Raw genomic sequence first — 11,231 nt, 5'->3', positions numbered from 1 at the left:
TCATTGGGCTAAAATAGGCCATTAGCCTGAAATATGTCGTTGGGCTGAAATAGGTCGTTGGGTTAATGACACCACCATTTTTATAATATTATTAGTCAAATAGGTCGTTGAGTTGATGACAACATTGGTGTTGCAGAACCGTAAGTCAAATAGACCGTTATTTGTATGAATAGTTATTACTATGATGTATGTGATATTTTGGGAAACTCACTAAGCTTTGGCTTATAATTGCGGATTTAATGTCTTTCATGTTGTTCTTCATATTGTGGGTAAGCTCCAGTTTAACATCCCGAACTTCGCCGGTATATTTCGAATCCCTTCTCTTTATTTAATTGCCATTGTAGTCCCTGGAGTTGGTTGAGTTGGGCCATGAGGAGTATAAGTACTAAAGTTGCAACTTTAAGTCAGGTAGGAGTACGTTGAGAGTACATAAGGGTACGTTGAGCGTACTAGGCGCGCCCTAGTACGCTGGGTGTACACTCATGTACGTTGGGCGTACTCATGTCAGGACAAAACCCTAATATTTAGGGTTTGGGGACTATATAAACACCCTTATGGATCATTTCCTCTGATTAACCTCAGCCTCCACTGCCTACATTCGTCCTCCCCAAAACCCTAGCTCTTCCTTGTGGGTGTAAGCTTATTTGGTGTGTTTTAGAGTGTTTCAAGAGGAAGGCATTGCATCCAAGTGTTGGAGAAGAAGATCAAGTTCATAGATCTGAAGTTAGGTTGTTCTCAAGAAGCTCCTAAAGGTATAAAGTTCCAAACTTTATGCTTATATGCTTATATCTCATCATTTTACTTTATTAGAAGCATTTCTTGTCCCAAAAGCCACAAATTGGTGCATGTTGTGTTGTGGACGAAAAGAGTTGTCCTTCCAGGCTCTTGAAGGGACCTTGAGTGATAAAATAAGGTCCCATAGGCTGTAGGTGTCCCATACAAGAGAAATAAGGTCTTGATGGATTAAGACCAAGCATTTAGGACTTTATGGACGTCTAAAGTGATAAAGTTCGTGACTTTATGGACCCTGGGCGTGTTAGGCCTCTAGATCTGAGATTAGGACTTAAGTGCTTAAGCCATTAAGCACTTAATAAGGTTTTGGCTAGTTATGGAGTACGCCCAACGTAAATTCAGTACGCCCAGCGTACTGGGTCAACCACCCCGATGGTGGTCAACATCTGGTCGCGTACGCCCCGCGTACGTCCTCTGTTGGGCCATTGACATTTGGGCTTCGGGTATTGGGTTGTTTATGGACTAAAGGGACTTGGGCCTTTGCTGGACTTAGTAAATAAGGTGTTATGGGTCAGTTAGTGGTAGTGGATCATGGGTTTAGGCCCAATAAGGAGATTTTGCCCAATTTAGTAAATTGGGCCAATAGTGGACTTATGTATATGGACTTCCAAGTTGAGGGCTTGGTGTGGGACTTTGGCCAACAAAAGGGAATGGACTTAATGAGTTATGAGGACACTTAGTCAAGGGAGTAATGCTGAGTATTAACCTAGTATTTATTATTATGTGACAGTTCAGAATTCCCGGTGAGACAGCAGTTAGAGAATTATAGTATTTCAGCACTACTTGCGAGGTGAGTTACCTCACTATACTAAGGGGTCTAAGGCACCAAGGCCGACCCATTGGATATGTTATCCTAGCAATGTTAGATGTTGAGTATGAGTTAGTGTTGCATGCTAGTGATTATGCCAGTTAGGTAGATCGGTAGGACTATCTGTGTTGTTATATGATTGTCTGCATGCTCAGTAGTTATGTTATATGTTGATATGTTATGTGGGATGGGTTGAGAATGTACTGCTTCGTGCGGTGACCAACAAACCCTAGGAGCATTCTAGATACGAGTTGTGGGCCCGGTAGGCAATCCAGACTCGTATTGTGGGCTCGGTGGCAATCCAGATGTAAGTTGTGGGCCCGGTAGGCAATCTAGACTCACACTGTGGGCCCAGGGGTATTCCAGTCTGTAAAGCTGTGGACCCAGTACATGCTGTTATTTGTATATGTATTATGTGCAGTGTATCGGTATTTTGGGGAACTCACTAAGCCTCGGGCTTACAGTTTCAGTTTATTGTTTCAGGTACATCAGGGGATCGCGGCAAGGCGAATGCGTAATCGTACAGCTCCTCATATTTATGTTTATGTTTCTGGGATACTCTGATATTATACCTTTTGAAAACAAGTTTTGTAATAACTAATGGTTTTTGGATTGTTTAAAAAAATTTAATTGACTTAAATTTTATGGGTGTTACATCCAGTTTGACTATATTTTATGCGCATCGCAGACGATTATGACTTCAATTTTTTTTTTGACTTGATATTATGTTTTTCCAAAACTCGGTTTTGATACATTTTTACACTATGGTTTTACAATGTTTTGAATTAACCTATTACTCTAATCTTTTATGAAAATGTTTTGAATTACTTATTGTTTTTAAATGAAAACTTTTGTTTGAAATTTGGGATGTTACATTCTTACTCATTAGATTGTTCATAACCCCAAATAGATTTATGACTTAGGGTTTTTTTTTGAAAATTTACATTTTTGATTTTTGAATTGGTTTATATACATTTTTTTCTTTTTGACAAAATAAAGCACCATTTATCACAAAAAATAACCTTTGTATGGTATTTTATACATTTTTTATGAACTACTATACCGCTTGACGTGCCCCATAACTCCCTCTTTAAATCTGCCCCTGCCGTTTAACCCAAAAAAATTGCATCAAATTTTTTTAAAACGAATGGAGTTTTTTTTTAACTATTTTTTAATCACCTAGTATTCTATGAATATCAAACATTATTTATTATTATAATCAATTTTTTTTCATAATATAACATCTAATACTGAATAGAAATTTTATTAAATAATACGTCGGGCCTGATTATAATCCCACCTAGACAATAACAGTTTTATTAGGCCCATAACATAATAAGGTTACGCGCGGCGGAAGTTGGAATTGCTTCTCTTCTTCATCACAAGCTACACTATTCCGGCGTTTGCAAATCTCTCCGATAGTCGACGTTTTGGAACTTGTCCCCCTTTCTCACTGGTATGTTAAACTCTCTTCTGCATTCATGTAATCAATTCATTCTAGCCCTACCATATAATCAGTATTCACCATAGTTTTAAATCGACGTGGTTAGCGAGACTACTTAGATTATTGCGTTAGTATTCAAGATTGTTACATTTCTCCCTACATTCTAAATCACGATGATTAATATTTTATGTAGTCTATGTGATTCAGGGCGATTTTTCGACAATATAACGACAATTTGCAAGCACTAGGGTTTTTCTAATATTATAGTCTTAGATTTACGTATGATTTTGTTGGTTTGTACATGCTAAAGTTAAGATGACATCGCCATCAAAACAACAAGAACCAGAAGAGAGAAATTGGGTGGACATTCCATATGATGTAATGGCTAATATTCTAAACAGAGTTGATGCTTTTGACATACTTGAGAATGCCCAGAAAGTTTGCACAAGTTGGCATAAAATCTGCAAGGATCCTATGATGTGGAGAGTTATAGATTTTTCGGTTAATCATGCGAGACTTGATCAACTACCACCACTAAGGGAGATGTGTAAGCATGCCGTCGATAGAAGCCAAGGCCAATTGGTTGATATCACAATCGTTGGTTTTGCCGATAATGAGCTTCTCCAGTATGTTGTTGATAGGTACATATGTGAGCTTATTTGTCTCTTAGGGATTCCTATTTGATATGCCTCTTACTATTCATAGTAAGAGGTTGGGTCTGACGTGGTCACTTAGACAGATTCGGACTGTTTGATACCACACTTAAAAGTGTCTCATTCGGTCCTATTGCCTTGATATGACTTTTACTGGTCCGATAAGCGGCTAAGTCTGATATAATCTGACTAATTCATGCCTTGACTTAATCAGAGCTAGAGCTGACTTAACCAGCAACTATCAAACAACTCCTTAATCAGTTTTGTTACTTTAACAAATCAAGTCAGCTAAAGCGGCTTGAAATCTCATATTGTTTTGAGGTTACATATTTAAGCTGGAGTGACGCTTTGAAGAAATTACCAGCATTAGAGGAACTCAGTATCTACGTAACACATATCTCGAAAGAAGCTATTGAAAGTGTCGGATGTTACTGTCCCATGCTAAAAACATTGAAACTGAACAATAACCCATTGAGAAGCCGTGAGTTCTCAAAGTTTCCTAATGAGAGAGCAATAGCTATTGGAGAAAACCTACCTGAGTTAAGGCATCTTGAACTCATTGGAGACAAGATGACAAATGTTGGGTTGGAGGTGATTCTTAAAGGATGTCGGTACCTTGAATCACTCGACTTGCGTGCATGCTCTTACATTGACTTGAGTGTGTGCTCTTACATTGATGTTGAGGGGGAACCGATTTGGAGAAAATGTTTGGAGAAGATTAAATGTGTAAAACGGCCCAAAGATTCTCTTAATTTATGCATATATAAGAAATTTTTATACTACTTCGATGGTTGTATAAAATCTTATATATGATATGTAAAACTGCCCAAATATTCTCTTTTAAGTTGTCTTTTTGTTTATTAAAACTTAAATATTAGGTTTTTGTGTCTTTCTCTTCTTCATGTTCCTGCTACAAATTACCTTAAGATGAGTAACACCAAAAGATCCATGGAAAGAAGTGATTTCTTGTATAAAAATTTACAACAGTCGAGATTTTAGCTTCTATTTGGTGGGTTTTATTTTTAATCAATTCCTGTTATGAACATCAAGCGTTAAGTACATAGTTTCATCTCTTGGTTTGATGGAATAGGTTGCTAGCTTGTTTGTTTCTCTTGTGTATTTTAAGAATCAACTATTTTCTCACCAAATTAGTGTCATTGTAACCCAACAAACTACTAGTTTTGATTTTTAAATGGTCCATAACCTTTTTTTTTGTGTGTGTATTGTAAATGTAAACTTTCAAATTTTATCATCCCTTACCGTACATATATGCCATGCTACATGGCAGTTTAGTCAACTAGCATAGTCCACAAACGCTCACTTAACATCAGATTTTTCTATTAAAAACTAATTGTTTTAAAATTTAAAAATGGTTTATTGATTTTAAACCTATTATTCTTGTTTTTGAAAAATTAAGTCCAACTTGTATTTTTATTCTTAGGCTACACGGGGTGGCCTTGGTTAGGACTCGGCGAATCTATCCGAGATGTACTCGACAAACACCGTGCCACGAACTCGACATGTTGAGTTCGGTGGCTTAACTCGGCAAGTGTGTACCGAGTCTCTCTCCTCTCACCATTGCAGTCTCTCTTCTCCCTCTCTTCTTCCCCACTCTTCAACCCCCCCCCCCCCTTCCTCCTCCTTCCTTGCTAAATTGATGTAGAGTTCGGCACTCAAAGCATGATTCCCTTCAACCTTAAAAATCCACCACCGTCTACCTCCTCCCACAACCACCACTATCCAGTACCAAATCGAAGCTTAAATCCAAACATATCTTGAAGACCCAGAATCCAAACATACCTTAAAAACAGAACGGAAGCAAACTTGATTACATAAATACCCCCAAATGAAAATACTCATGAAACCACCACCATTCATCTTCTTTAACTTGTGCTAGTTCATCTTATTTAATATGTGATAGTTCATCTTTTTCACACTATCAACCCAAAACAATCTCTATGACAAAGAACACAAAATCGAAAAGAGCATATCTTAAATCGATGGAACCTTGTGCACAAAAAAGAAAATGAAGAAGACATATGAACATGATAAAAAAGAACGAGATGAAAAAAACAAAGAAATAATTTGGGTTGAAGGTTTTAAAATTTCAATTTATTTCTTGAGATTAAGGTTGTGTTTGGCACCATAGCTAGTTTATTTTTATAGCTTTTTTAGGTTGCCATGTCTGGCAAGTAAAAAAATAGTTTATAAGCTAGTTTTTTTAAAAAACTACTTAAACTAGTTTTTTAGAAGTTTTTTTAAAAATTTTCAAATATATCCTTAATTAATTATAAAAACATATTTTTCTAAATGTTATTTTATATATATTTCAACTAGTTTTAACAAACGTTATTTTTTATCAACTAGTTTTTTCACATAACAGCTAGCTTTTCAACTATCAGCTAACTTTTCAGCTAGTACACCAAACATAACCTAAATGAAATGCGAATGTTTAGTAAAACCTAAAAGAACAATAAATTAAGAATTTAATTTTTAATACTCTTAAAAGATAATTATATATTTGTATTTATTTGTAATTGTTGTGTATATCTTTTCTTTAATTATAGAGAATATCTTGTATTTATAATCGGCTTAAATTAATAAAAACGCAAGCCATTATACAAACCTTTATAGGGAAGATATATATATTGACTCACAAAACAAATCGAAATGGTTTATCGTGCTTATCTCAAAAACCATGTTGATCAACTAGCTAATGTTGGCAACCCAATTTAAGAAACGAAGATGGTGCTTCAGTTAGTCTTCGGCCTCACCAATGATAATTTTGACACCGTCGCTACCGTCATTAGTCTGACCCGACTGTTATTGGAAGAAACAAGATGCAACAAACTAGACGTACATGCCCAACTAAACTTGAAGTTGCCTTCCACACTTTGTAGATGCAATCGTCAGACGGTTCCTTATAGGGGTGGAATTGGTACGGTACCGATCTTTTTTCCTCCAAACCGTGTACCGTACCAATTATAGTTGGCAGAGTAATTTAGTTACCGGTACCGTACCAAGTATATTTGGTACCAACTAATTTGGCTGCCAACATATTTGGTTGGTACAAATTGGTATTGGTATATACCAAATTTTTTAATTAATATAACTTGAAATTGCCAATTACAGAAGAATTGCGAGAATCGGAAATTAAGGGCAAAAACTCATCTTAAACGCGAATTTGAGATGAAGTTGTGGACTTACGTTCATCCCTTCTTTTGGTATTACTTTCGCTTTTAGTGTAATATAATTCGTTTGGTATTACTCATCAAGTGCTCAAAAAATAATAAGTATAAAAAGAATTGTCAATCACTCAATTATGTTAGTAATTCCAAGACTGATAGTTGTTACTCTAATTAAAACATGAAAATACTAAGAATTGATATATATATATATATATATATATATATATATATATATATATATATATATATATATATATATATTGGTTGGTACGGTAGAACCGTGGTATCCAAAATTTCATACCGTTACCATACCAAGATTACTTAATTGGTATGGTATTACCAGCCAAATATATTGGTTACCAAAAAAGTTGGCTACCAATTTTATTGGTTCGGTTGGTAACGTGTTGGTTGGTTCTCCGTGGTACGTATTGCCTTCCTTATACATGGATATGGGTCCACATCTCACTTGAAAAGTGATGCAGGTAAACTCTAAGACTTCTTTTGTTTTAATAAAAATAAATATATTCTCGTTGGTAATGGTACTCATGTCCTAGGTCATGGCAACACTATCACATCTTCCCTAAATTTCCCATTCTGCCTACACCAAATTTATCATGTTCCTAATAATATCAAGAACCTTATAGTTGTTAGCCGAGTCAACTCAAATTTCTAAACTTTGACTTCTACTTAACCATTTAATTTTTATTTTTATTATCTTCATTATTTATTTATTTTGTTTAATTATTTTTATAAATCCTAGAATTAGCCCTAACGAACGGGTCTACAAGTGAGGCTACGATATCGAATATATTAGTGTCAAACCAAAAAACAATATTCTTGCTTAGATGATTCTTTTTAATCTGGTAGCTACTAGATTGAATCTTATATATGAATGCTTTGATGTTTGGATCAAAATGAGCCGAGAGTCAATTGATGATAGTTCATACAAGTGTCAAACTTAAAGTTAACTGATTTCTTTGTTACAAAACCCAATTTTATCTTTTTAATTCTTTATAATTGCTTCTTTTTTTTTTTTTTTTAATCTTCTTGCTAATGTTAATAAATTCGATCGTTCAAAAAAACAAAATCAAATAATTAGTTTTAATAAAACAACATTTATCAAACTAATAGTATTTTCAAATGTCAATTTTCAGTAGATTTCCATTGTAATATATACAGGTTAACTGCATGTTTTATTACTGTTTATATTGTAAGACACATGTCAATCATAATTTATTATAAAATATGTTACTACACCATGTTGGTGTAAATGAATAACATAACACCAAATTTTATGTTACACCAAAATGGTGCAAGACATCTATCTTTACAATGACCCAAAAAAAAAAACTTAGCATGTATAGATAAACGAAATAAATAAACTTCAATCTTAATAGTAACGAAAGTAAATTTGGTCTTTCAATTTCTATCAAAATCCACAATCAGTCAAAACTCAAAAGTGGCAGTTTTTATGGCAGGGGTAAAAGAGTCATTCGAAATATACTAGTGTAAACAAGATAGAAAATCACACATATAGACACTAACCTGTTAAGACTTCAACATGTATCCAAGGTAAAGCCCAGAAAGTCCCACCACAACAACAAACAGGAATTGGAATCCAATCTGCCCTTTTGTTCTTGTGTTTTGATTATTTCTAAGCTTTTCCTGCAAAAATTATCCATTCCAGTCAATTAAACCAAACATGGTCATGGAATGTAATGAGTGATTCCATTCCATCCAACCAAATACAAAACAACATGCTGACCTGTCGAAGCAGTGACTCAAGTTCTCTGAGTTTTGACTTCATCTCTTCCACATCATTTGATAATCTCAGCTCTTCTGTATGCTTCCTTGCTAAAGATTTCTCATTCTTCATTGCCACTACACAAACACTCTTTCTAGTTTTTGACACCTCTATTCCCTCCTCAACCTTTCATAAGTTTCAAAATAATTAGTAATCATCAACACCATTTCAATTCTCTATAATTACAAATTAAGTAACACAGCTGAAAGCTCTTACAGGTGCATAACAGCTATATCTTTGAGCAAAATCATCATTTGATTCTGGGGATGCATTATATGGCCTTATCCTTGATATCTCATTCATTGGAGACAATACAGGTGAGGAGGGTGGACTAACAAGGATCACTTGAAGCCTCTTTTCCTCAATATGCTTTCCTTCCTCTTTAGAAAACTAAAAAGATTAAATAAATCAGATAAAAGAATCAACTTTCTAATTCAAACCAACGTCTTCATTTATAGTTATACCAACCGTTGTAGATGTGATATGCTCCTCTTTTGTCCCCTTGGGAACAATTGTACTTTGAATCAAGAACTTGTCCTTGCTTACAAAATCAGAAGGCACTGCATTTTGTGCTTGCATAGTAACTGTGAAAAAGATTATCAGCAAATCAGTAGCATCCAAATTCCAACACCAAATTTTGAAAAATAAAGATTATATTTATACCTGTGAAAGAGCATGTTAAATTTGGCTTAATGATTCCGGTATGTGGTCTGACACAGTATTTCTTTGCAGATGTGGTTTTAACCTGACAAGAAATTTACTTCAGGTGGATAAAGATAAATCTGATGTTATGAGATATCAAATCTTTAGAGATAAGATTGAGATTAGATATTGGGAATAAGGTTAGGACCTTAAAAGCAACATGGTGATCAGATCTATTTGTCAGTCGAATACAACATGAGCTTTGTTTCTGGAATTCAACTAATGTGAAATGGAGAATAAGAACATTATGAGTTAGCATTAGCACATTCTTATATATAAAATAATGAACTGTAGACCTGTATTTGTAATAGACTTAGCCATGTAATAGGACAGGCACCCACAAAAATCAATGTGTGCATATTAAAAGAAAATGTATATAAGCATGACTAATGAATGTTGTTTTCACCTATCTCCTTGAGTGGAGTTACAAAATATGGTATTAGAGAATGGGTATATGTCTAATTGAATGATCAAATTGATGATTGAATTAGAATGCTGATACATGCTTGATTGAATAGGTTATCAAGATGTCAATACATTGATTGTAGTTAAAATGAGTATGATCACTTTTAGTTGAAACAAACTCATAAATTTGTTAGTTCTAACTTTTGGCAAGATCATGAATTACAACAAGATTATGATGTTTCTTCAAAAAAAATGTAACAGATATGATAAGACCTAGTTTTTGCAACCAATAACTGCTATAACTGTCTTCACTGACAATCGGTATCATTGACCCACAGACTTTGTGACTTTCATCATAGACCATCAAAAAAGTTGAATGTTTTGCTTCATCTACCATGGGTAAGGCAACGGTTTTGTGGTTTCATAGTACATATTTAACTTTCCTTTATTGGCAAGGCCACATTAAATCCGCGTACAGAATGAGTCTACATTGCTTGGTGCATCTGAACACGTAATATACTTCTATTCCCTCTATAACCATTAAGTTTCATGTATCAACTTTAGCTTCTAGCAGATCTAGCATGAAAGCAAATAAAAATAAGAGAGAAGAATCAGCTTACATATGAACTTAACTTCTTCAGGTTGAATCTCCAACAGCTCCGTGTTCATCTTCCCATCGAAAATTCAAACAGAATAAGATAGATGTATCAAAATCCCTTTCCTGCAATCAGAAATTGCATTCATACCATAATTCCAGCCAGTATTAGAACCACGCATGAAACACACACTAAGGACTGTGATAGAGTCGTACTGGTTCCGATTTGATCCATTAATTAGCAAAACCAGTTCAATTTTCTAAAAGAAAACCCTAATTAACTACTGAAATCTTCCTATGTTTCAGTTTCTGGACGAGAAATACGAAAACAGAGTATAGTAGAGAAAAGCTAATCAAAGAACATATTGAGCTAATAAGAATCACCTGAAAGAGCAAGAGAGGAAACGTGATTCAAACAATGTGGATACTGGATAGAACGAATTAGGGGATGATTACCGAATTCCCAAACGCCTGTGTTACTGCGTTATAGTTCCATGGCGATTGGCGGGTTGGTAAGGACCGACTTCATTTTGAACTCGTGACGTGACTCGTGAGATACACCGTATTTTATTCACAAACTATCCATAGATCGAAAAAAAATGATATTATAAAATTGAAATCTTCATTTTTCTTAATTTTAATAAAAAAATTAAAAAAAATGACAGGACTTTAATATAATATAAAATTTTTGAAATTCAAAAAGAAGTTGTATTAATAGAAATGATATATGTTTATTATATTTTAGGGTTTAGGTCATGGTCACTTATTTTTGGTTTTATACTTATTTTGTCACTTAACTCTTTTTAAGTTTTAAAAGGTCATCAAAGTTTTGGTTTTATA

General features: G+C 34.4%; 1 protein-coding gene and 1 pseudogene across 2 annotated transcripts; one reads left to right on the top strand and one right to left on the bottom strand.

The window, feature by feature from the left end:
* Positions 1–3,359: 3,359 nt before the first annotated feature.
* Positions 3,360–4,623, top strand: LOC145158087 (putative F-box/LRR-repeat protein 23 pseudogene; annotated as a pseudogene).
* Positions 4,624–8,282: 3,659 nt separating this feature from the next.
* Positions 8,283–10,957, bottom strand: LOC145156691 (vesicle-associated protein 1-2-like). Of its 2 annotated transcripts, none has more exons than XM_079075972.1 (8): positions 10,848–10,957; positions 10,417–10,517; positions 9,540–9,610; positions 9,353–9,434; positions 9,158–9,273; positions 8,906–9,079; positions 8,651–8,815; positions 8,283–8,550 (listed from the first exon to the last, which is right to left on the bottom strand). In XM_079075972.1, exons 2-8 carry the CDS (start codon positions 10,463–10,465, stop codon positions 8,434–8,436), a joined length of 774 nt encoding a protein of 257 aa, XP_078932098.1. In that variant the 5' UTR covers positions 10,466–10,517; positions 10,848–10,957; the 3' UTR covers positions 8,283–8,433. The 2 variants fall into 2 exon arrangements, with proteins under 2 accessions (XP_078932098.1, XP_078932097.1); XM_079075971.1 differs by having other exon boundaries at positions 10,776–10,941.
* Between the last annotated feature and the right edge of the window lie 274 nt (positions 10,958–11,231).

The sequence above is a fragment of the Lactuca virosa genome, chromosome 2, assembly GCF_052849685.1.
Source record: "Lactuca virosa cultivar CGN04683 chromosome 2, Lactuca_virosa_CGN04683_v6, whole genome shotgun sequence".
NCBI lineage: Eukaryota > Viridiplantae > Streptophyta > Magnoliopsida > Asterales > Asteraceae > Lactuca > Lactuca virosa.
Note: the sequence above shows the minus strand (reverse complement) of the source record. Positions and strands in the feature narration are given on the sequence as shown.